Consider the following 27,735-nt stretch of genomic DNA (forward strand, 5'->3'; position numbering starts at 1 on the left):
TCGAATAAAATTTCAATCACCAAAAAGCGGCCATGAACATCATTTTTAATAAGAACAGGCTGATATTTGTCATGTACAATCATGAGCACACCCGAATAATGCATGGCCTGTGTCCCTGCATAAAACAATCGAAAGCCATGGCAATCCACCACTTTTCCGGCTTCACCGTGACTCTTGTGCTCAACAGCGCACAGGACATCCCACTGATTTTCATGCAATACAGTCCACATGGCATGTTGCTTGTGTCGAGAACAAATTCCTCGCACATTCCACGTGGCTATTTTCATGTGTAGTTAAAACAAAATCAGGTACGAGGCACAGCTTGCTTCGATTTGACTTTGTCGGCAAGAATGTCCAGGACTCCCTCGTCCAAGAAATCCGCCAACACCGCAAAAGAGTTCTGAGGACCAGATTGGGAAGTAGACGGCATATCTACTGGCTTGGGGTTGGAACGGGGATAAGGACGGTCCCACGGGGTAATGACGTTACCTCTGGTATCAAATGCCAGCTTAGCAGGGGGACCCTTTGGACGATCCGAATACATTTTTCTGGCGAGCTGATGACGGGGGGCAGAGGACACCATAGCAGGAGCAGAGTGCTCGAAAGACAACATTTCCTTCCTGCGCATATATGTACGCATGCAATCTTATGAGGTAGTAGACACAGTATTTTCCATGCCAGCAACAACCCTGTTGCCTTTTTTTGCACGTACTTCAACCCAATCAGTGGCACAGGAATCCAGACCCGAAACCTGTTGTTTACCTTTGGCCAGAACTTGGGGCTAGTGGAAAGCATCCAGCGACGGGGCATCACACACCATATCTTTCATGGGCGGCGCAGCATGGCCAACATCGGAAGTGTGTTGTTGTTCCGGGCATTCGGCCATAAAATGCCCCAACTGTCCACAGGAAAAGCAATGCCCTGCAAAATTGCCCCATTTCAAACGAAAGTGTAACGGATGCATGCCAGAGCAGTTGAGGCGTAACCAAGCAGGCCTTTTTCTTGCAGTGTCCCATAGCATACACAAGCGGTTGCGATTCACAGCCCGGAGGCTGGGAGGGACCAGAACAGTGCCCATAGCGGCCATAGCATCCTTCAATAGTGGCCAATAAACAGCCGGACAATTTTCCACTTCTACCCACACAGGGCATTCACATTGCAGCAGACGCTGAAAATCTGCCATTGGGCGCCATGGAACCACATGAACCAACCGGCGTTCAAAAAACAAAGGCAATTTAGACAGGAGAGCAGCACGGTGCGTCTCTGATTTCAACAGAACCTCAAAAAATCCTCGGGAGCCAACAAAAATCTCTTCAACACATTCCCCTTGTAGCAGACTGTGCAACCACTGGCGAATACGGGAAAGCAGCGGGATTCGACCAGTGAAGAAGAGTATCACAGCGCGATCATAAAACACCGAAAAGGAGCGTAGGACAGTTTTTGGGTCCACGGTGGCTTCCAGAGCATCGTCAGGTATGGAGTCAGAAAAGACTTCCTGATTATGTTGAACATAATCGCCAAGCAAAGTGTTGGCAAATTCCAGCAAATGCTCCCAATCAACATCCTGAGAGTCCACAGAATCCGAAGCAACCTGAGCATAGGAACGATCCTGATGAACACCTATCTCTTCCGAAGTATGCTTGGTACGTTTACCCGCAGGCTGGATGTCGGGACCAGGGGGCATCTCTTCATTGCACGGAACCATATCCTCAGGTTCCTCGGCATCAGAATCCGGGCCAAGTGCTGCCACTATTTGGTCTATGAAATCCAGATCCAAACCAGCCATCGTGTATGACCATTGGATCTCGAAGGAGGACTGACCCTCTCTCTCCCGCTCTCGCTCTCGCCCGCTTTTCTGTACAGAGGCGCTCTCCAAGGGTGTACTCTGCAAGGACAGCTAATGAAAGCGGAGCTGTACCTGCCACCGTGCAGGGGCAGAAGGGCGAAACAAAGGCCTGGCGGTCTCAACGGCAGGACGGGACAGGCTGGGGTGCCGGGCAGGGATCCGTCAGCAGTGAAACCCTAACTGACAAGGCGAAGGGGCGAGAGGCAGGCGCAGAGGTCGCGGCTCAAGTGGGTGTGGGGCACAAGCGATGGACCGTCCAAACGCAGGGTGGAGGACGCAGCGGCCGTAGACAAGGCATCAAGGGCAGGCGACCGTGGACAGGGCGTCAGGGACAGGGCGTCAAGGGACAGGGCATCAAGGGTGGCCGTGGACAGGGCGTCTGAAGCAGGGCGTCAAGGGCGGCCGTGGACAGGGCGCCAGGAGCAGGGCGCGCTGACGGTGTCAGGCGCAGGGCGTCAGGAACAGGGCTCGAGGGTTTCCGCTGGCGGCGCAGGGACAAGACGCGAAGGAGGTCGAAGACAGGCGGAGCTGCAGGCGTCGACGGAGTGGACAAGACGCGAGTGACAGACGAGCAGCGACGGAACGTCAGGCAATGACTGTGCGGACGCGAGCGAGAGAGGAAGACAGGCGGGTCTTCAGTCTGCGACAGCGCAGGTCAAGGCGGCGGCAGCGCGTGCAGTACCAGGCGATGGCAGGGCGGCACGAAGCAGGGGCACCATCGCGCTCACGATCTCTCTCTCTCTCCCTTCTCCCTCTCTCTCTCTCTCTCTCTCTCTCTTTTCGTAAAAGGTAATTGTATTAATTACGAAAAAAATACAAGATTACTTGATTACAAGATAGATGACGACAATCCAAGCCATCATGTGAAGAGGTGCTAAGTACTACAAGTTACAATTTCATGGCAAGGATGCGGAGGAAATTCCCATATGCCAAGGACGGAAGTCCTCCGTAGAGAGCAATACAAGAGGCCCTTAAGCCTCACAATATGCCGCTGAACATTATGGGCGGAGTCAAACAGAAAATACAAGAGGCCCTTAAGCCTCACAATATGCCGCTGAACATTATGGGCGGAGTCAAACAGAAAAGCATTCCGAATGGTCCAGTTATGCCAACAGCCCCAGTATCGAAGAAAGTGATACATGAGCTTCATATGTGGCTGTGCGGGAGTAGGGTATTTGGGCTGGCCCAAAACCCAATCAAAGGGGCGCAATGTGAGACGAACCACCCCTCGCCAAACGGATGACAGAAATAACCAGACTTTCTTAGCGACGGGGCAAGAAATAAATCGGTGGCGGGTGGATTCCATAGTAGTGGTGCAAAAGAAACAGGTGCCATTGGAGATTCGTCGCTTGGAAAGAGCCGAAGCAAGCGGAAGACCCCCAATCATCACTCTCCAAAGAAAGACTTTGTACTTAAAGGGTGTCTTGTTGACCCAGCCCTCCATCACAGTTGCCCTCCACCATGACCGGGATTTACGCAATCCCCATAAAGCATTCGCTTTAGTAACTAGCCATTGATTATCTTTAATCAAAAGATGATACACTTGGTTAGCAGAAGCTTTGCTCAAATGCAGCCGGCCTTGTAGGTCCCAATCCTGCCAGGGATGATCCAAAGCAAGAGCAGGAAAGGGTTGTCTGCTCTGGAGCACCGTCAAAAGCTGTTCCCATAAAGGCCTATATCCACGAGGGATCCGGAAAAGCCTCCTAGCAGTACGAAACGATATAAGCACATTGCGACTAGCAAGGGTGGCATCCGCAACTGAAGACAAGCCCAAACGTGCCATCCGGTTGAATTGTGGTCAAAGCTCATGTTTACCTTCCCACGAAAGTAAACGCAAGACTGCCAGTAATTCCAATTGAAAAGAGTTAGTAGCCAGGCGATCCTCCGTTGGGTGCCACTGAGCCTTTTGAAGGACGTGTTTCCAGGAACACACCAAATGAGTAAGCAGCGATGAAGAAGAACTGGAAAACCGCGAATCAGCATTAAGAACGTGCCACCAAGAACTCCGGAGTTGGGTATTGCCATGCCGAAGCCCATGGCCCTCGAGGAAATAACGGGCGATAGCGACCCACGGATGATGATCATCCGAACACATGGCACGGAAAAGGGACCAACAGAGTGCCTGCATGTGAGTTTGGGCATCTAAAATAGCTCCGCCACCCATGCATTTGTGGATGCACGCATGCGACCACGAGATCCAGGAAATACCTGCATGCAATGAGTCCTTCCATAGCATGAAGCGAATAGACTGAGTGAGAGCATTCAGAGTCGTAGGAGTCCAGGGCAACAATTGCAAGAAATATGTGAGCATTGGCACCATAATTATCTGGGCTACTTTGAGGCGAACATGAAAAGGCCAGGCCTAAGACTTCCAATACATAAACTTGGCCACCATTTTCTGAGAAATCCACTGCAGAAGCTGCTTTGGGGGAACATCAACACCCAAAGGGTATCCAAGATGCCTGACAATGGAACCTCGAGGAACAACCAGACCCTGCCAGTCCAAGGACTGCAAATCCGACTCCGTGCAGCTTAGAATGGCTGATTTGAGCGCATTGATACGAAGGCCTGACGCCTGACCAAAGAGACCCCAAACATCCAATGCTTTTCGAAGGTTATCCTTGTCCGCACGCAAAATCATAAAAGTATCATCCGCCAGGGATTGGCTAATGAAGTGTTGTCCTGTAGGAAGCGACAGTCCAGCCAACTGGGAAAAGGCCGCCATATGTGATAACATGGAAACAACTGGATGTGTCGCAAGGGCAAAGAATAAAGGGCTCAAAGGGCACCCCTGTCTGACAGAACGGGCAAGGACAAATGGCTCAGTAACACCTCCGTTCAGCATGACTCGCGAAGACGCCGCAGCACTAATGGTGTAGATCAGACGAGACATCCGAGCACCAAAGCCCATAGCAGACATAAGGTCAGCAACGAAAGACCAGTCCAAATAGTCAAAAGCCTTTTCCAGGTCCAGTTGAATCAGTACCACCTCCTGATTAGAATGCCGGGCATAATCAATGGCCAATTGGGCATTCAAAACATGTGTAGAATATTTCGGCCCTTAATGAAACCATACTGGAGAGGGTGCACAAGGGCAGGGAGATGCTTATGGAGCCGATTCGCCATTACTTTGGAAAAGATTTTGTACATTGAACCCATCAAAGAAATGGGGCGCCACTGTGTCAACTTAGATGGCGAAGGAACTTTTGTTTTGGAAGCAATTTAATAAGTCCTTGTTTCCATGAGGGAGGCATGATCCCCGTTTCCCACACCTGCTGAAACAAAGCCTGCAATGGTTTCGCCAGTTGGGTAGCGAAAGCTTCAAAAAACTCATTGGTGAGGCCATCCCAACCCGGACTTTTATCTTTGGGCAAGTGTAACAAGACATCCATAACCTCTGCTTCACCAATATCTGACTCCAGAGTAGCTTGCATGTCCTGCGGAAGCTGATTGCAGACCAGGTCATAAAAAACCGAACGGGCCTGAGTAATTTGGGCTGAAGGTGGAGAAGCGGAACCAAGAAGGTCACGGAAATAATTCCTGCACATATGCACAATAGTCTGTGGATCCAGGATAAGGTGGCCTTGTGCATCCTCGAGTCTGGTCATATTCTCTCGAGCAAGAGAGGCATGGAGAGCTCGAAAGAACTTATGGGTCTGACATGCACTATCTTGCAAAGTCTCTTTCAGATGTTGCAATTTGGCCTACTGATACGATTTTAACTGGAATTCTTTAATAAGATCGGCCACCCGCATGGCCAGTGCAAGCAGAAATGCATCATCCGGAGTGTCCACCAGCAGGGAGCGAACCAAAAGCAGTAGGTCCTCCGCTGCCTGTCGACGGCGCCGACAAAGAGAGGCATGATAGATTCCATATTGCCGAGCAACCCGCTGCACATTAGAGAGCAATCTTTCAAATGACGCACTGCCCTGAGAGGAAAAGTCCAAGAAGAATCTGTCAAGCAATTGCTGCATATAGCCCTGAAAAAGTGTATGCTTTAAGTAGGACGAGTTGAAACGCAAAAGGAGTCTCTCCAGAAATTGCTTGAAAGGGGCAATGGTTTGTGCAAGCAACTCGAACTGCAGAGGGAAATGGTCCGACAAGACATATTGCTGCAACACTTTTATTTCGAGCATCTCAGGCAGAAAATCATCATTCTGCATGATATATATACGGACCAACCGCGACCATGTTGTGGCATACTGGGCCGAATGGAAAGTAAAGCCTGGAGAAGACGGGTGTAGCCAGGACCAAAGATCTTGCTTAAGAACAGCAAGAGCCAACTCTTGCCACATACGACTTTCCGGCGCATCCATGACCGAGTGCTCCGATGTCGACTGGGAAGAATCAACACACATATTGAAATCCCCCATGAAGAAGCCCCGTCTGCCAAGTGACAAGGAAGTCTGCAAAGTCTGCCAAAGCTCCCGACGAGATAACGAATCATTCGGAGCATAGAGGCCAAGCAACCAGAGGATTTCCCCTTCGAATAAGATTTCAACCACCAAAAAGCGGCCATGAACATCATTTTTAATAAGAACAGGCTGATATTTGGCATGTACAATCATGAGCACACCCGAATAATGCATGGCCTGTGTTCCTGCATAGAACAAACGAAAGCCATGGCAATCCACAACTTTACCGACGTCACCGTGACTCTTGTGCTCAACAGCGCACAGGACATCCCAAGGATTCTCATACAATGCAGTCCACATGGCATGTTGCTTGTGGCGAGAACAAATTCCTCGCACATTCCACGTGGCTATTTTCATGTGTATACAAAACACAATCAGGTATGAGGCACAGCTTGCCTCGATTTGACTTTGTCGGCGAGAATGTCCACGACTCCCTCATCCAAGAAATCCGCCAACACCGCAAAGGAGTTCTGAGGACCAGATTTGGAAGTAGACGGCATATCTGCTTGCTTGGGGTGGGAATGTGGGTAACGACGGTCCCATGGAGTAATGACGTTGCCTCTGGTATCAAAAGCCAGCTGTGCAGGTGGACCCTTTAGACGATCCGAATACATTTTCCTGGCGAGCTGATGACGGGGAGCTGAAGAAACCATAGCAGGAGCAGAGCGCTCGGAAGACATCATTTCCTTCCTACGCATATATGTTCGCATGGAATCTTGTGAGGTAGTAGGCACACTACTCTCCATGCCAGCATCAATCCTGTTGCCTTTTTTGGCACGTACTTCAACCCAATCAGTGGCACGGGAATCGAGACCCGAAACCTGTTGTTTACCTTTGGCCAGAACTTGGGGCGGGTGGATAGTATCCAGCGACGGAGCATCACACACCATATCTTCCATGGGCGGAGCAACATGAGCCGCATCTGAAACGTGTTGTTGCTCGGCGCATTCAGCCATAAAGTGCCCCAACTGTCCATAGGAAAAGCAATGGCCTCCAAAATTGCCCCATTTCAAACGAAAGTGTAACGGATGCATGCCAGAGCAATTGAGGCGTAACCAAGCAGGCCGTTTCCTTGCAGTATCCCATAACATACACAAGCGGTTGCGATTCACAGCCCTGAGACTGGGAGGGACCAGAACCGTGCCCACAGCGGCCATAGCATCCTTCAATAGCGGCCAATAAACAGCCGGACAATTTTCCACTTCTACCCACACAGGGCATTCACGTTGCAGGAGGCGCTGGAAATCTGCCATCGGGCGCCATGGAACCACATGAACCAACCGACGATCAAAAAACAAAGGCAGTTTAGACAGGAGAGCAGCACGGTGCGTCTCTGTTTTCAAGAGGACCTCAAAAAAACCCCGGGATCCAACAAAAATCTCTTCAATACATTCCCCTTGTAGCAGACTCTGCAACCATTGGCGAATACGGAAAAGCAGCGGGATTCGACCAGTGAAGAAGAGTATCACCGCGCGATCATAAAATACCGAAAAGGAGCGTAGGACAGTTTTTGGGTCGACGGTAGCTTCCAGAACATCGTCTGGAGCAGAGTCAGAGAAGGCTTCCTGATTATGTTGAACATATTCACCAAGCAGAGTGTTGGCAAATTCCAACAGATGCTCCCAGTCCACCTCCTGAGAGTCCACAGAATCCGAAGCAACCTGCGCATAGGAACGATCCGGAGTAACACCTATCTCTTCTGGGGTATGCTTGGTACGTTTACCCGCAGGCTGGATGTCAGGACCCGGGGGAAATTCTTCAGTGCACGGAACCATATCCTCCGGTTCCTCAGCATTAGAGTCCGGGCCAAGTGCTGCCACCGTTTGGTCTATGAAATCCAGATCCAAACCAGCCATTGTGTATGACGAGCTGATCTCGAAGAAGGACTGACCGACAGTGCAGATCAGGACCGCTCTCTCTCTCTCCCTCCCTCCCTCCCTCCCTCCCTCCCTCCCTCCCTCTCTCTCTCTCTCTCTCTCTCTCTCTCTCTCTCTCTCTCTCTCTCTCTCTCTGTGTACAGAGCAGGGGGCACGCTATTCCGGACGCTGCCTCTCTGACGATGGTCAGGTTTAGGGTTTTACAGGAGCTGGGCGCCTCTGCACGAAAGGAGGAGCACACGCAGGCGGAGCCTCGAACAGCAGCACAGGTGAAGTTGACGGGGCGACTGCAAACGTTTCAGCGGGACAGGCAGTAGACAAGGCGGAACGAAACAGGGCGATGCACAGGGCTGAGACGTAAGAGACGTGGGGCTACGTGACTGAAGGGCGACGGCAATGGTCCCCGCGCCCAAGACAGACGACTGACGGGCGAGGGCGAGGGCAAGGACAGGACTAGGCGGTGTGGCGACGGGGCACCCTGGCTCGTGGACGAGGGGGCGCGCAGGCGTCGGGGCAGGCAGGCGACTGGGCGCGCAGAGAACGGGCCGCTCAGGCGACAGGCTCGTAGACGACAGGACACGACGGCAGTCAGACGACGACGGGGCGCGACGGATAGTCAAGTGACAGGGCGCGACGAGCAGTCAGGCGTCGTGCAGTCAGACGGCGCGACGGGGCACGCAGGCAATAGGGCGCCATCGACCGACATCGCTCTTCCACCTCTCTCTCTCTCTCTCTCCTTTTTTTTTTGTAAAAGGTAATTGTATTAATTACGAAAAAAGTACAAGATTACATGATTACACGAGTACAAGAGACACGAGGGCCGTAGGCCAACGTGTGGGAAATCCCCGGACTAGTATACTAAAAAGGCTACACCAATCATGGCAAGGACCCAGAGGCAATTGCCAAATGCCAGGAATGCAAATCCTCCCGAGGGAGCAAGTCAGAGTGCCTGATGAGATCTAGCTGCCAATGCAAGAGCCCTTTAAGCCTTGCAATATGTCGCGGTACATTAGAGGCCGAATCAAAGAGAAAAGCGTTTCGGGTGGTCCAAATGTGCCAGCATCCCCACTATCTGAAAAAGGAAAATAAGATCTTCATATGTAACGGTGGCGGCGTGGGATACTTTGGGCGCACAAAAACCCAATCGAAAGGAGTCAGTGAGGACCCCACCACTGTGCGCCAGATTTGGGACAAGAGAGACCAGATATTCTTGGCGAGCGGGCAAGAAAGAAAACGATGTCGGGCCGATTCCGCCGTTGTGGTACAGAAGAAACAATTGCCATTCGAGATTCGACGCTTGGAAAGGGCCGAGGCAAGAGGAAGACCACCAATCATTACCCGCCACAAAAAGACCTTGCATTTGAAAGGTGCCCTATTCTGCCATCCCTCCATCAGCGTTGCCTGCCACCATGACAGTGATTTCCGCAGGCCCCAAACAGTATTAGCTTTCACACCCAGCCATTGGTGATCTTTAATAAGAAGATGATACACCTGATTAGTAGAGGCCTTTTCCAGAGTCAACCGGCCTGCAAGGTCCCAATCCTGCCAAGGGCGATCCATAGCCAGGGCAGGAAAGGGTTGCCTACCCTGAAGTTCCGACGAAAGCTTCCCCCATAAATCACGGTATCCGCGCGGGATCCTGAAAAGTCTCCTAGCAGTCCGAAACGATGCGAGGACATTGCGAGTAGCAAGGGTAGCATCCGCAATCGAAGTCACACCCAAACGGGCCATGCGGTTAAATCTTGGTCTGAGCTGATGTTTATCTTCCCATGAAAGTAATCTAGATACTGCCAACAATTCCAGCTGGAAAGAATTAGTCTGCAAGCGGTCTCCTACAGGATGCCAACGGGTCTTTTGGAGCACCACTTTCCAAGAGCCGACCAAGTGCAGTAACAAAGAGGAAGAGGGACTGGAAAATCGAGAGTCAGCATTAAGGACATGCCACCATGAGGCCCGAAGCCGTGTGTTACCCTGGCGGAGCCCGCTGTCCTCAAGAAAATAACGGGCTATGATGGTCCACGGGTGATGATCCACACACATGGCACGAAAAAGAGACCAACGAAGAGTCAGCATATGAGTTTCTGCATCCAAAATAGCTCCACCACCCATGCGCTTAGGGGTACATGCATGTGACCAGGAAATCCAGGAAATGCCTGCCTGCAGTGAATCTTTCTTCCATAGCATGAAACGAATGGGATGGGTGAGAGCCTTCAAAGTAGTGGGCGTCCATGGCAGTAGTGGCAGGAAATACGTTAGCATTGGTAGCATAATTGTCTGAGCCACTTTGAGGCGGACATGGAACGGCCAGGCTTGCGACTTCCAATACATAAATTTCGCGGCCAGTTTTTGTGAAATCCACTCCAGCAGGTCCTTTGGCCGTACATCCACCCCCAATGGGTATCCAAGATGCCTAACAATGGAGCCACGGGAAACCACCTGGCCCTGCAAGCCTAACGACTGTAAATCCGGCTCCGTGCAACTGAGAATGACTGACTTAAAGGCATTGATGCGAAGACCAGAGGCTTGACCAAAGAGTGTCCAAACATCTAATGCCTTGCGAATGTTGTCCATGTCTGCCTGCAAAATCATAAAGGAGTCATCAGCCAAAGATTGGCTAATGAAGTGCTGCCCCAAAGGAAGAGATAACCCTGCCAGCTGGGCAGAAGCCGCCATGGAGGATAACATTGAAAGGACCGGGTGAGTCGCCAGGGCAAAGAAGAGAGGGCTCAAAGGGCAACCCTGTCTGACCGAGCGTGCAAGGACAAATGGCTCTGTAACCCCACCATTAAGCATAACTCTTGAAGAAGCCTCAGTACTAATGGTGTAGATCAATCGGGACATCCGGATACCAAAGCCCATGGCAGACATAAGATCTGCAAGGAAAGACCAGTCCACACAATCAAACGCCTTTTCCAGGTCCAATTGAATCAAGACCACTTACTGATTGGAGTGCCGCGCATAGTCAATAGCCATTTGCACATTTAAGATATTATGCAAAATGTTGCGGCCCTTAATGAAACCATACTGAAGAGGGTGCACAATAGCTGGAAGGTGCTTGTGAAGCCTATTTGCCAGCACTTTGGAAAAGATTTTATACATCGCGCCCATCAACAAAATTGGTCTCCAGTGTTGCAGCTTTGACGGCGAAGGGACCTTGGGAATCAGTTTGATAAGGCCTTCTTTCCATGAAGAAGGCATGACCCCTGTTTCCCAAACCTGCTCAAACATGACCACCAATGGCTTTACCAAGTGCGTGGCCGAGTGCTCAAAAAATTCATTAGTGAGACCATCCCAACCAGGACTTTTATCCTTAGGCAGGTGCAACAAGACATCCATAACCTCCTCTTAGCAAATATCCACCTCCAAAGTGGCTTGCATATCAAATGGAACCTGCTGGTGGACCAGATGATAGAAGACCGAGCGGGCATGCGTAACCTAGCTAGACGGCAAGGAAGAAGAACCAAAAAGATCCATAAAATAATTTCTGCACATATTGATAATGGTCTGCGGATCAGTGACCATGCGACCTTCCGAATCCTGGAGTCGAGTCATATTTTCGCGAGCCGGAGAAGCATGCAAGGCGCGAAAGAACTTATGAGACTGGCAGGCACTATCTTGCAATGTGTCGGTCAAGTTTTGCAGCTTGGCCTGCTGATAAGATTTCAAGCTAAATACTTGAATAAGATGGGCCAAACGCCGCTCCAAGGACAGCAGAAAATCATCATCTGGGGAGTCCAGGAGCAAGGAACGGACCAAGGCCAATAAGTCCTCTGCTGCATGTCGACGACGGCGACAAAGAGAGGCATTATGAATCCCATACTGCCGAGCAACCCGCTGCACATTAGAGAGCAGGCGTGCGAACGAAGCCAAGCCCTCAGAGGCGAAGTCCAATAAGAACCTCTCAATCAATTGCTGCATATAACCCTGAAAATTTGGATGCTTCAAATAAGAGGAATTGAAGCGTAAAGGGAGCTTATTCAGCAACTGCATAAAAGGTGCAATGGATTGTGCCCGCATCTCAAGCTGGAGGGGGAAATGATCCGACAACGCATATTGCTGCAAGACCTTCATCTCCAGCATCTCGGGAAGAAAATCATCCCCCTGCATGATATACATTCTGTCCAATCGCGACCAAGTGGTTGCATATTGTGCGGAATGAAAAGTGAAACCTGAAACAGAAGGGTGAAGCCACGACCAAAGATCTTGCTTAAGTACGTGCAAAGCAAAGGAGTTTCACACCCGGCTTTCTGGCGTATCCATGACCGAAAGCAAAGTCGACCATAGATCCCGTCGGGATGCGGGATCATTCGGAGCATAGAGTCCCAACAACCATAAAATCTCTCCTTCAAATAAAACTTCGATTACCAGAAATCGGCCCTGCACATCATTTTTAACAAGAACAGGCTGGTATTTCTCATTCTCTCTCTCTCTCTCTCTCTCTCTCTCTCTCTCTCTCTCTCTCTCTCTCTCTCTCTCTCTCTCTCGTCTTTCCCACTTGCATGGCAAGTTTTGCCAAGTGGCTTCCTTCTAATCCCATTTTTCAGTATTATCTGTACTGTTAAATTAATTTTCAGATTTAAAATTCTGAAAATTAATTTAATATTATTTTAGTGCCTAGAAAATTAGTCTGACCAACCAACAATTAAATTGGCTAGCCAATTTATCTCCCAAGTGTTCTCGAGTCTTCTTTAGCTCCCGAATTTGTATTAAGTACCATTAAATACCAAAAGCCCTAGTGTCACCAATTGACACTTATAGCTAATAAAATGTCTTAGGCCGATTTCTAGCACTAGGTACCTATTAGCATTATGATCATCCCCTAGACATGCACTTGAGATTAGTCGCCTACAGTTTGGTCGTAGTTAGGTGGTCGGCCAGGTGCCACATAGCAATGCAGGGCAGATTCACATGTGCAAGAGCAATCAAGCCACATCAGCAATCAAGAAATTGTCTTGTTTTTCCAAGCAGTCAGTCTATTTTTATGCAGTCAATAATTACTGGCAGACCTGTCCTATTTTTTAGGGCTATATATGTCAACCCAGCCCACAAACTTGGTATTCATTCTGATCACTGATTTCCAAGTGTTGGTCATGGATTTGTGTGCAATCTTCAGCATTCACAGCCTAGGGAGATCATCAAGTTGGACATGAGTAGACATATGCAGAGATGAGCAGACACACACACTACACCGCTGTACATATTTGATTCCCTTATTCAGCATTCCTCCTTTGCAAATCTTCTTTGTTCTCTTCTCTCTCTCTCTTTTTAAGAACTGAGCAGAATACAGACTTGACTCAGTTTTAAAGCAACTTTGACAAAATGACATTCCAATTTTCATGGAAAATAGAGTCAAAACTTAGGATAATAACCACAGTACAGCTCATGTTTAAGCCCTAACAATTTAAACCACCTTCAAGCTTGAAAATATCCTAAAGAAGTTGAATTAATAGCCTCCTTTCAGATCATTGACAACATCATAAGGAATGGGTGTCACTGTCTCTAGTGTAGCCCCTTCCACAATGAACCCTGGCTTTGGGCCTTCTGGTTGTCTCTTGGTACTGATTTTCTCACCCTTGGCTTTAGCTTCAGCCTTCAAAAGATCATTCTTTTTCACTCTCTCCAGGAAGTCCTCTCAGCAGCGTGACGGCTGCACGTGCTCAATCCGCACATGAATTCTTTTTCTAATAATTCAGTTGCTAACCTGTTTGTTCATTTCGACGCCGATGGCGCGCTTGGTGACGTTCCAGACGACGCCAGTGCGGCCATGGTAGAACTTGTGCGGCATGCCTTTGTGGACGGCCCCGTTCACCTTGATGTCGACATAGTCACCGATCCTGTAGGTGCGCAGGTATGTGGAGAGGGGGATATAGCCCTTCCGCCTGAAAGGCCGCGAGAAGAGATCGCGCATGCGGGACCGGAGGCCATGGCCGGCAGGCATCCTTGCCAATCTTGAAGCAACCCTGCGCTGCCCCTCCTACAACCTGCCTCTCTCTCTCTCTCTCTCTCTCTCTCTCTCTCTCTCTCTCGTAAAAGGTAATTGTATTAATTACGAAAAAAAGGTACAAGTTTACATGATTAAAAGATACACGATGGCTCTAAGCCATCGAGTTACAAAAGTCATGGCAAAGATGCAGAGGAAATTGCCATATGCCAGGGAAGTAAGTCCTCCCGAGGGAGTAAGTCAGAGTGCCGAATGAGATCTAACTGCCAATGCAGGAGACCTCTAAGCCTCGCAATATGTCCCGGAACATTAGAGGCCGAATCAAAAAGAAAGGCATTCCGAGTGGTCCAATTGTGCCAGCAGCCCCAGTATCTAAAAAAAGTGAAACAAGATCTTCATATGCGACTGTGCCGGTGTGGGGTATTTGGGCCGTACAAAAACCCAATCAAAAGGGCTTAGCGAGAAACCAACCACTACTCGCCAAACCGCTGACAAGAGTGACCAAATATTCTTAGCGAGAGGGCAAGAAATAAATCAATGACGGGCCGATTCCACACTGGTGGTGCAAAAGAAACAATTGCCGTTAGAGATTCGACGCTTGGATCTATGTGTGTGTGTGTGTGTGTGTGTGTGTGTGTGTGTGTGTGTGAAGATAATCGAATTAAATGGAAATATTTACATCAAACCATCAAGTCAACTAAGAAAAACAGAACACACACAAATCAAGCTGAAAGGCCTCTAAGACCATAACACACAAACATCACACAAAAAGGACAGCCAAAGTGGAGCGAACAATATCCAACCAAGGAGTAGCAATGTCAAGAAGAACCAGGTCAACTAAAACCATAGAGGAGATCTGCCATAACAATAAACCATAAACACAAGCCACATGACCATGGATACCCCATGCAGAATCACAAATGAAGGCATTTCGAGTACGCCAAATATGCTACGTAGTTGTCCATCTAAGGAAATGGAATAGGCAAGAATGATCTAATTGCAAGGCAGACATAGAAGGCATCCTTCCCATAATCCATAAACGAGCTGATATCCACTACTGAGTCATTGAGGACCACACACAGGAAACAAAACTTCAAATTTGTTGAGCAACAAGGCAAGAGACAAAGAGATGAAGCAATGTCTCATCACATGTAGTGCAAAATACACAGTGATTATAGGAGATCTTGCAAGCACGCAACACATCCCTAGTTGGAAGACCCCAATAAGCAATCTCCATATGAAAACTTTACCCTGGTAAGGAATCTTAGACTTCTAGAGTTGGAGAAATCTTTCTTGCCACTTCCTTTTGCTGTCCCAAATATGCCATATTTTATTGGCCTTTCTAGCAACCCATCTCTTAACCTCCACCATCTAAGGATAGATCTCATTAGCTGAGCTGTTCTCGAAAGCATCAGGTAGCACAAACATCCAGTCTCGCCAAAGAGACAAGGGCTGTAAAGCAATCAATGGAGAGTACCTCAGAAGCTCCTCCTGTAAGGACGACCAAGTGTCATGATAGCCACAAGGCACTCGAAAGTACTAACAAATGTACTAAAAAGAATAAAGACAAGGCTGCCCGAGAATGACACCATCATGAACTGCCTGCGACCCCAAGCAAGCCATCCAATTAAACTTATCTCACTGCAAGTCTTCATCACGCCAATCCAACAACCTGGAGGTAGCCAGCACTTCTCCTTGCAACGAGTTCTCCTCCTTACGACAATAAGGAGGGCGCCAGCCTGCAAAATGCAAAATCTCTTGCCACAATCCAATCAAATGAGAACAGAGAAAAGACTAGGAGACCTTAATTACCCACGTAACCATTACCCAATTCACATTACTCCAATCGGCCTTGAGAAACATAAAGGAATCATCAGCCAAAGATTGACCCAAAAGTTGGGCACCAATAGGAAGAGACAAACCAACAATCTCGCCTTGATCAGCCAATCCAACAAAGAGAGCATTGGGTGAGTAACTAAGGCAAATAGCAAAGGATTGAGAGGGCAGCATTGCCGAAGAGAACGAGACAATGCAATTTCATCAGTGATCCCCCATTAAGTACGTTACGTGCCACAGCACCCTGATTAATGGTATCAACAAGCAAAGTCATACGGGGACTAAAGCCCATGGTAGACATCAATTGCCACAAGAAAGACCAATTGATATGATCAAATGTCTTTTCAAGATCAAGCTCAAGCATAACAATCTGCTGACCAGAGGCTTTCCAATTGAACATTCAAAATGTTATGCATGATATTGCATCCCTTAATGAAACCATATTGACGTGGATGAACCAAGTGCAAGAATACTTTTTGCAATGTAGTGGCAATGATTTTAGAAAAGATTTTATACAAAGAACCCATAACAAAAATGGGTCTCCATTGTTTCAAGGAAGTCGGAGAAGGAACCTTGGGCAACAACCAAATCACTGCAATCTTGCAATCTCAAGACATCAAACCAGAATTCCAAGGTTGTTGACACAAGCGAGTTAATGGGTCCTTAAGCTACTCAACATGAGCTGAAAACAGCTCATTAGGAAGGCCATCCCAGCTACAGATTTTCCTACGTGCTAAATGGGACAGCACATCCTCCACTTCAACCTCTGAGATATCAGCCTCCATCAAATCAACCCATTCAAGCTTAACCTGATTACTAACCAAGTCAGAAATGTATCACTAAGCAGAGAGAATAGCATCAGAAAGAATCTCTTATGGACCGAACAAAGTTTATAATGGTCAATGCACATTTGAATGATGGAGACAGGTTTAATAACCATATCACCTTGCTCATCAAACAAACGCACAATATTTTTCCAAGCGTATTTCTGGCGTAAACATTATTATCGTGCAAAGCTTCTGCTCGGGCCACCAATTTGTATTTAGCATATTCCTCCTCTCTTGAAGAGATTGAACTCTACATTTCATCAATGCATGTAACCAAGTGATCAAAAATATCCCCTAAGTGATACAGAGACAATGAGTGAGCCAACAAAGTTTGTGAATGCTGCAATTCACATCGAAAAGAAGAAGCATGTTGAATACCATACTGTCGAAACAACGCACATGCATTATCCCTAAAAACAGCCCATGCTTTTTTACCCCCAAATAGAACCCTCTAGCTAAAAGAAGCAATCAATTATTGAATACACTCCAAAAACTGATTTTGCACCAAAAAGGATTGACTGAAACGCAGAGGCAAACGAGCAAGCAAAGCCTTAAAGGCTCTCTCTCTCTCTCCGTGTTCACGCTATCTCCCTGTCTTGGTTATACACTTCTGCACCGCTACACTATGACAGTACCACCTAGTTTTTGTGCAACATTACTTAAGACAAAGTTTGCCTTTGATATCCACAGTTTTCCTCATGTCCTTGGCTCGTAAATATGAAATAATCTCAATTGCACTTCACATGTGCAACACATACTTAAACATTTGATTTAAAATTTATCCACATGTTAAGTAAAGCAATCAAAATTTCATGTCCTTGTGACATTCACATTAGAGAGGCCACTACCTTATACTCAAACATCCCAAAAGCCTTAATAATCTCTTCAATGTACATTTGTTGAGAAATGAAGATTTTGCAAGACTCTCAACAAATCAATGTCCAAGCAAAATGTATAAGCCCCAAGTCTATCATGTTAAACTCAAAAATTTAGCACTCCCTTGTCTTTTGTAGCACATGTTCATGATCTTCTCGAATGATCGAGTCATCTACATAACCACATTTTTTACGTTCTACCGTAACACATACAAGTTGACACCTACAGCACTTTTTGCAAACTTAATGGGTGGGTGGGTGGGTTGGACACCACCTAAACTAACACATCAAAAAGTGCAACAAAATAACAAGCAAAGAATTCATTGATTTTATATGTAAACGCAGATAATAATGGAAACATGACCAAACACAACAGTCAATAAGTGACCTGTAATGGTTTCTTCTTACTAAGGAAAATCGAACCATAAAACCCAGCCAACAAAACATAGTTGCAAAATGATTGCGATGTTGGAGCATCAATTCCTGTCAAATAGATATCAAAAAAGAAAAATCCAATCACTCCTATTGATCAAGAACATCATGCCTCTCTCTAGAATTGAACATATCTTAGGTGCACGGAATTGAAAAACTTTAGATATCAACCATATCTTGAGACTTTGTGTTAATGTCATTAACTTATTGCACAATATTCCTAGTACTTTTTTAAAAATTTGTCTTTGCTATAATTTTCACTTAGTAGTACAATTGACATGATATGTGTGAGTGCACATGCAAAAGCAAGAGTATAAGTGAAAGAGAGACACAGAGAGAGAGAGAGAGAGAAAGAAAGAATGGATCGTATGAAGAGGGAGAAACAAAGGGCCCGTAATGTCCTCCCAAGTGGAAGAGAGTGACACAGTGTCACAAGGAATGAATGTGTGGGATATTGAATGAGGGAAGTCACTGCCATATTTATAGGCATAGACTGTCTCGAGTGGTGCCCCAACTCTCTCAAGTGGTGCCACTGAAGCCTCTAGAGCGGCTCTCTCAGGAGATGCCCAGATATTGACTAATGATACAAATACAACTTTTTAGGGATTGTAAATGGAAACCAAAATAGGAATGAAGGAGAACAAATGTATTGAATGACTCAATTTCTCAGCACCCCCTCTAAAGCCCAAAAAGAAGGGAAAAATATCATATTCATTGGGATGTAGCAATGGATAAGGAGATGGCTGCATTAGAGACGAATAGCACTTGAAATCTAGTACCATTGCCCAAGGATAAAAAAAAGCTATTGGTTGTAAGTGGATCTATAAAATAAAGCATAACGCAGACAATTCTATTGGTAGATAAAAGGCCAGGTTGGTAACAAAAAGCTATGCACGGATATATGGCATAGATTATGAAGAGACATTCAGTCCGGTTGCTAGGATGGCGATTGTCAAATATTTGATTGCCTTGGCAGCAACCAAAGATTGGAGTTTATAGCAAATAGATGTGAAGAATACATTCTTGCATAGTGATTTGCAAGAAGAGGTGTATATTGAAAGGTAGAGCTTAAGTGCAAGTATAGAGTGAGAGAGAAGAAGATCAACCCTGATATCCTAGAACTCCACCTATAAGGTGACCTGTAGTAAAGAACCATAGACATAATAAGCTAATAGCACCCAAAACTCAAACCTCAGGAGAGAAGCCACAAGCTCTATTACTCCATGTTGAAAGGTGTACAAAGGTTTAGCCACCAAGCCATGGCTGAAACATCCAAAGCTCCAAACTAGAAAGAACCTGAAAATCTTGGGTATCACTAGGAATCAATGAGTGAGGAACCAATGGGTGAGATGGCATGGAGGTGTCAACCAACCCAAGAAGGTAAAGGATTGTCGACAAGGTGTGTGAAGAACCACAAGATGAGAAGGGACCCCCTCTAAAGCAGAAGGAATGGATTCCCCCTCTAAAGTAGAAGGATGAGTCCCATAGTAACATGGGATGAGTTTTGGGGACGGGGATGGAGGCAAGAATTGACATCCCCTGTTACAATCAAAGGGGGCTCTAAAAGAGTAGCTTGCTAATATTGATGAAATCATTCCCAATGCATCTCTTGTATCTACGGTCTTGGCTGGTCTACCTAATACTTATCAGAGTTTTGCCACTATACTCCCTTTATTTGCAAAAGGAGATGCTAATGCTTACACATTTTATGCATTGGTATCACTATTATTGCAAAAAAAGTAATCAATGTTGAATTGCTCTAATATAACTATGGATAATAAAGCATTTATAGCCAACCATCAAAACAAAGGGAAGTCAAACTAGCTCCCAAACTCCAAAGGAAAAGGCAAAACAACTTCTTCTATGGACTCGTTAGGCACCAAGGATGATAGCGCTAAGAAACAAAGGTGCAATTATTGTAGGAAGAAGCGGCATATTATTGAAGAATGCAAAAAGAGCATGGCAAGTGAAAAGGAGAAACAAACGGGCATGAGTATCGCTGAAAATTCAGCAAATGCAAAGGATGCAATTCCACATTTGGCAAGCTTGGAGATTAGTCTGTCTTATGCCTTTGTTGTGCATTGTTCATATGATTCTTCTTCACATGAGCATGGTCCTTTAGTAGCTCAAAATTGCAACACATGGTATTTTGATAGTGGTGCTTCTAAACACATAACGTCCTTTCGTGACTTGTTTGTATCATATGCAAACGTACATAAGGGGGGATCAATTGTATATGCAAATAATGCTTTGTATGCAATCCAAGGCATTGGTCAAATTCCCATTATTGCAATAGATGGGAAAACTGTCATACTTAAAAAGGTCTTATATGTGCCACGCATAAAGAAAAACTTGCTTTTAGTTTCAACCATTGCATGTGCTGGTTTTATAGTGCAAAAAGTAAAGGATACTGCTTGTACCAACCCTCCACCGATGAGAATTTAGTTAGTAGAGATGTGGTATCCACTGAACATGCTGGTCAGCCCTTCATGGACTACAAAAATCAGCCCAATGTGGGGCCTACGGACATGTTTGACAATTTGTTGCCTTTATTTCAACAAAGTGCATCTAATTTTGGTCAATTTCAACAATCTATTGAGGGTTTACAACAACAAATACATGCTAAACAGCAGCCTGGTTTTCAGCCATTGATAAGGCATTGCTGATTATGAAGTGGCCGATGAGAGGGCTGCTATTCGGGAAGCTAAAACAGCCCCTAGATGGCTGTTAGATACATTATGGGACAACAAACAACCCATTCCTCTTCCTAGAACAACTAGAGTAGCCACTCGCCATGCACAGGGTAATTTGGTTGCGCAAGCACTTGTAGCTACTACATGCAATGAAGAACCTATTTCTTGACATGATGCTTTACGAAACAAGCATTGGATGGCAACTATGCAATTAGAGTTAAACTCTATTGATAAAAATGGCACATGGGAATTATTTGACTTGCTTGTTGGCAAGCGTGCTATTGGCACTAAGTGGGTTTACAAATTAAAACACAAACCTGATGGTAGCATTGATCATTACAAGGCACATCTTGTTACCAAAGGGTTGCCCAACAGCATGGGATTAACTATGATGAGACATTTGCACCCACTTCACGTATGACCACTATTCACAGTGTCATTGCTTTGGTTGCTCATTATGATTAGCATGCGGATGAGTTAGATGTGAAGACTACTTTTCTAAATGGTGATTCTCATGAGGAGGTTTATGTCACACAATCTCCTGGCTTTGTTCAAAAAGGGTCAAAAAGCAAAGTGTGTCGTTTGCATAAGGCTCTCTATGGTTTAAAGCAAGCAACAAGGACATGGTACGAGAAGACACATGCTTACTTGATTGCTCTTGGCTTCAATAATTCACATACTGAGAGCACACTATATGTCCGCAAAGATGGGGATAGCCTCTTGATTCTCATTCTTTATGTGGATGACGTGATGTTGACAAGACCTCATGAGACACATATTTCAGCTTTAAAAGCTGAATTACAATATGCTTTTGGTGTGACAGATCTTGGCCACTTGCACTACTATCTTGGCATACAATTTACTACAATTGAGCTGGCACGATTTTGCAGTAGTCAGCACATTGGGCAGCTTCTTGAGCGATTTCAAATGCAAGACTGCAAGCCTATCTCTACTCCCATTGAGACAGGCCACATGTTTACACTTGAAGAGGCAGAAGAACCTTTTGATTCTTCTCTTTATCAACACGCTATAGGCTGTTTATTGTACTTGTGTAATACATGACCAGATATTCAGTTTGGTGTCTCTCAATTGGCACACTTTATGCACAGCCTTGGTACTACACAGGCAAGCAATTAAATGTATCTTTTGTTATCTTGAAGGCACTCAAACATCCGGCCTTTACTACTCTTTGCTTGCATGCAATTACAAACATTGATTGGGCTGGTTGCTTTGACACAAAGGTGTCACCTAGTGGCAATTATTTCATGCTTGGTAGTTCCTGCATTTCTTGGCTGAGCAAGAAGCAATCTACAATGGCCAAATCTAGCAGTGAAGCAATGAAGCTGAATACAGGGCAGCATTTATAGTTACATTGGAATGTGTTTAGTGTGGGACAGTAGTCGCCCACTCCTATGTACACTGACAATCTGAGTGCCATGACAGTTGCGAGGAATCCAATTATTCATACTTGCACTAAGCACATCCAGGTGCATTATCATGTCATAGAGAGGCTCCATGCAAGGAAGATTGACTTGGTTTATGTCCCTACACAAAACAACTTGGCATATGTGTTTACGAAAGCTCTCTCTAGAGAGAAGTTCGAAGCCTAACACTTTCTTGCTATTCACTTGTTCACCATGAGTGTCTGTGTACGCGCGCGTGCGCGTGCTGCTGAACCCTAACCTAACACCACCACGATCATCAAGACAATTTGCCGTCCATGACCTATCTCGCCTCATATGCACATCTTGCCTCTCAAGCAATCATTCTCTCACATGCTTGCAATCCTTCTTGCATGCGCCCCTATAACCTAACATCTGCCTCTGCCCGTCTCAGCACCTACCCAACATATGAGCATGTGTATGTGGGCAATGCCCAAGTGCATTACATTCTCCCCCACTAGAACTACAATTGTCCCCAATCGCATAGCCTCCTAGTAGATCTGAAGCAAAGGAAAAGAGTCATCACCAAACTGAGATTCATCCAACCATATTGCCTCATGCATGGGTTTACCCCGAAACTTGAGCAAACACTAAAACTCCTTTCTCCATGTACCCTTTTTGTAACTATGAAGCAACACTTTTTTTAGCACTAACAACTGCAAAAGCTCATCAGCATCCACTAGCATTTGGCTCCTCCTAACCTGGGGTTGCAATAAATAGGTCCATGATACTCCACAAGATTACTCGCATGAAATACTCCATGCATCTTCCAACTAGAAGTCACTAAGCTTCTTAACAAAGCAAAAAGATTCCTTCTTTCAAGGTGCTAGCTTAGGTGAAAACTCCCCAAACTGCTTCAAACATTGCTTCTAGATCTTGAGATAGCACCATTGACCTTCCTGAAAGATCAACTCACATCAATTTTTCCAGGCACCTCCTTTTGTTGTTCCGCCCACTAGATACCCTCCTAAACCTGCTTCAACAAGTCATCCACATCCACAACCAGCTGATCCGCCACATACATAATTCACCCATAGAGGTCTCCAAAGCACGATTGAAGACATTGCTAGCTGCCCACCCATAAACTATCTCAAAAGGGATCCGCTTGGTAGAGGTGTGGACCCTATCATTGATCACATGCTCGACCAATGGTAGATACTCCTCCCATGCAGCCTAACGGTCCTAACAATAGGAATATAGCCTCTTAATCATGGTGCAATCAGAATTCTCCATCTACCAATCAATTTGTAGGTGAAAAGCAGTAGAGAACACTAAGTTGGTGCCAAGTCCATAAAACAAAGCCTTCCAAAACCTACTAGTAAACTTAGAATCATGATCAAGCATGATCCTCTTTGGCAACCCTTGCTTCGGGAAGATTTCTTTGATGAAAATCCACACAACCTCTACCACATCCACATCGAATTTGCATAGAATCAACCACACTAGCTTGTGAATCTATCCACCACTATAAATGGCATCATTCTAGAATTGCTAGCTCTTTGGAAGGTCAATAATAAATCGATCGAAATCTCCTCCCAAGGCAAGTGTGGAAAAGGCAATAGCTATAGCTTTCCCGCCACCTTGCGATTGTCTATTTTGAGATATGGTATGATTGGGATCCCCTCATATACCAATGAATGACTTTCTTCATTCGTGGCCAAAAGGAATGTTGCCACAAGAGCATTGTAAGATCCTAAAACAACCGGACAAAGTCTACCGCAAAAATGCATCTACCCATTTGTCAGCACACAATTGAACAAAGACCACGCTTGCATTTCTGCATCTCCTAACCAAAATCTGCATTAGCCTCATGAAGCTCCCTCATAAGAGAGAAGAAATCCAACTCCTTAAAAGTAATTACCATCATTGCCTGTGGTCGCCAACTCAATGCATCCACTACTCTATTCTCCTCCACAGGTGCATACTTGATCTAAAAACTAAATTAAGACAAGAATTGCCACCAACACAACAATTGAGGAATCATATCCTACTCTGACTGAGTGAGAAGATAGCATAAAGCTTGCTTACCACATTTGATACAAAAATCCTGCACAATCAAATAGTGTCTCCACTTCTTTAACGAATGCACATGTTAGAGTGAAGACAAGGAGTGAACAGAGAGAGAAAGAGACAGTGAAACGCAGAAAATCTGCAGTGAAGAATGTTGTATAAGAATGCAGAATTATACACGGGTGCAAAGAGAATATCTGTGTATGTCTCCACCTCGAAGATCTCAGTCTCCCTCAACCCCGAGGGCAATCTCCACGGTCTACAGCCTGAAACCTGTGAAAACAATTGACTAAGGCTACTGAAAACAAAGCCGATAAATAGGCTGGAAAAAATGCCCCGAATATTGCAAGTGTTGTCCGACTGGCTGCCTTCCGATTGACTGCCACGTGGCACATGTGACTTGCTGACCTACCACGTGGCATCCTGCCTATCCTAGAGATGTCATGCTCTAACACCCCCTCTCAAATCCTAGACACGGCAAAAGGCTAAGGGATCTGGAGTGTTGTCAAAGTAAAGCCTAGGGAGGCGCCTTGGTAAACAAGTCTGCGAGATTGTCCTCTATCTTGCAATAGACCAGGGAAATGGTCTCATCCAAAATCTTCTGCCAAATGAAATGGTATTGGATCTCAATATGCTTCGTCCGAGCATGAAACACAACATTCCTAGCCAATGCAATGCAACTTTCATTGTCACACTAGAGAACAATAGGACCTATCGTCAGGCAAACAAGTTGCTCCAGAACCCTACGAAGCCACACTATCTCACATGTAGTAGAAGACGCCGCCCGATACTCCGCCTCAATTGAAGAGAGGGCAACCGTAGGTTGCTTCTTGCTACTCCATGAAATAGCACCATCACCCAGGGTAAAGCAATAACCTATCATGGACCGTCCATGATCCACATCACCAGCCCAATCTAAATCACTCCAACATATAAGGACCAAGTCCGTAGCACCTATACCAACAAGATAATAGATCCCAAAATTAGAAATCCCCCGTAGGAACCACAAAATCCTCTAGGTAGCCTGCCAATGCACCACCTTGGGTTCACTCATGAACCCGGCCAACACACCTACAGCATAACATAAGTCAACACGGGTATTAAGAAGCCAAAGCAAGGAACCAACCAACTGCTTATAACGGGTAGCATCCACCAAGGGAGAATCAAAATGAGTTGTAGCCTTCCAATTCGGGTCCATAGGAGTTGTAAGAGACTTGCATCCCGCCATCTCACATGTAGCCAAGAGTTCCTGTACATACCGCTGCTGGGAAATAAAGATCCCTCTCAGAATCTAATAGATCTATGACCTTGAAAGAAGTAAAGAAGTCCCATGTCCATCATCTCAAACTTCTCATGAAGTGCTACCTTCTTCTGCTCGACCATCTGAGTATGGTGACCTGTCACAATCAAGTCGTCCACATAAAGGACAAACGACACACGACCTTCACCTGAGGTGTGTACATACAATTGGGGATCGGCTTTGGAATGCCAATACCCTAATTTCTCCTAGAGGAACGAGCCAATCTTCTCATTCCAAGAACGGGGAGCTTGGTTAAGGCCATAGAGAGCCTTTCGTAACCGGTACACCTTACCATCAGAAGAATCAAAGCCTCGAGGCTGCTCAACATAGATCTCCTCCTAAAACTCTCCATTCAAGAAGGCAAATTTCACATCGAGCTGATAAACCGGCCATCTCCTGTAGCTAGCCAAGGCAAGAACAACACGAAGTGGCCATCTGAGTTGTAGGGGCAAACATATCATGGAAATCAATGCTTGGGTGTTGTGCAAAGCCTTTAGCAACAAGGCGAGCCTTGTGCTTGTCCAATGTGCCATCACTGCGGTACTTAGTCTTGAAGACCCATTTGACTCCAATGATCTTATGAGGAGGCTTCGGCACAAGATACCAAGCGCCATTCCTCTCAATTGACTCCAACTCCTGCTTCATCATTTTCCGCCAATGACCATGCTATAAAGCCTCCTTCACGGAAGTGGGCTCCCAATCCTGCATAGCACAAGTTATCAAACAATAATTAGTGTAAACAAGCTCAGTGTGCTGTGCTTGGTTCCTCCGAGAATGCCGCGAGCCATCCTGTGGTTGCCACTCCTCAGGGACCCCCTCAATCCCTACATCACAAAGAGTGTCACAAGCCCAACAAGGAGGAGGCTAGATCTCGCCTCATCACTCTCCATCTACTAAAGCTTCTAGAAGGTCCACTGACGGCAGGGGAGCAATCGGTGAATCTGATGGCTGGGAACTAAGCTCCTCATCCGAAGAAGAGGCCTCAAGAGGCACATGCTCCAGAGAAATAGTTGCTCCGGCCCAACTATCACCGGGATCTCCAAGAACAAGGTGTTCCTCAACCCCCTTTGAGACTCGAACTTCCACCAATTGAACATCACGGCTCGTGTAGACATTCTGCTTAACAAGATCATGCAATTGGTAGCCTTGAGATTGCGAGCTATAGCCCACAAACACCTGTCCTTTGGAAGCCACTTCAAATTTGTCACGTTGTGTCTTCAAGGTGTAAACATAGGCATCACACCCAAAAACCCGAAAATAGAACCATGTCATGCGACTTTACAATCACTTTAATGATAGTGGAGTGAATGAAGAATCTTGCACCTATCCATGCCACCTTGTTTGGGGAGCTAAAAATTGACATGCCGATACAATCTCTATTGGGACACTCTAGCTCTCCAATACATTTGGTTCGGCGAACAGTACTACCGAGGAATGCCAAAGATATTGACGTGGGCTTTGTCCAGCAATAGCCATCATACTTTTGCTCCATACCCTCCATTGGACGGATATTGTCTGCTCTACTGGTGGAAGCTCTTACGCCACATTGCCATCATGGAAAACTGGAATCTCCTCCACTCTCTCTATAGTGCTTGTATTCTGAAGCAAATGACGTAAGAACCCGAAAATAAGAAACATTTGGCTTGGACCCAAAGTATGCCTCATATGGAGTCATACCAACAACAGTGGAAGTAGGAGAACAACTAAGGATGTGAGTTGCGGTAGCCACACCCTCAGCCCATAGACACTAAGATGTCTGACGATACTCCATCATGGTACAGGCCATCTTGATCATACTGCGATTCTTCCGCTCCAAGATGTCATTCTCCTGAGGGGTGTTTGGATTGGCAAACTCTTGGTGAATACCACAATCTGCACAAAAACGAGTAAACTCATTAGAAACAAATTCTCTGCCATTATCCGATCGTAAGGTCTTTAGCTTTCGGCCCAATCGGTTCTCCTCAAAGAGCAACCAATCCTTAAAGTTGGAGAAAGTATCCAACTTCAGCTTGAAGAAATAAGCCCAGGTCATCCTATTGTAATCATCCACAATGAGCATGAAATACAAGCTCCCTCGAAGAGACTCAGTCCTCATCAATCCACAAAGATCGGAATATGACAAGTAGACTCCTTGTCTTTGACCTTCTTCTGAGAGGACTGACCAACCAAGGCCTTTCGATTGCTCCTCTTGGTCCAAAACCACAAGAACCAACTCTTCCCCCACTGAAGAGCCTCAGACCG

General features: G+C 46.2%; 1 protein-coding gene and 1 pseudogene across 3 annotated transcripts in view; both read right to left on the minus strand.

Moving 5' to 3' along the window:
• The window catches only part of LOC148009479 (uncharacterized), a 223,115-nt gene that overhangs the window by 186,602 nt on the left and 8,778 nt on the right, over positions 1 to 27,735 (minus strand). Inside the window, exon 2 of one of the 3 annotated variants that reach the window (XM_087672326.1) lies at positions 18,006 to 18,100. The exons of 1 other annotated variant lie outside the window; for it this stretch is intronic. In XM_087672326.1, the coding sequence (XP_087528452.1) occupies positions 18,006 to 18,100 (95 nt within the window). Of the gene's footprint in view, positions 1 to 18,005; positions 18,101 to 27,735 lie in introns of those variants that run through there. One more of the 3 variants, XM_087672328.1, reaches the window with a different exon arrangement.
• LOC148009481 (large ribosomal subunit protein eL21x/eL21w pseudogene) lies at positions 13,493 to 14,109 on the minus strand (annotated as a pseudogene).

This window comes from Lygodium microphyllum, chromosome 30 (assembly GCF_053477565.2).
Source record: "Lygodium microphyllum isolate KBCC chromosome 30, Lygodium_microphyllum_v1.1.10, whole genome shotgun sequence".
NCBI classification, from domain to species: Eukaryota; Viridiplantae; Streptophyta; class Polypodiopsida; order Schizaeales; family Lygodiaceae; genus Lygodium; species Lygodium microphyllum.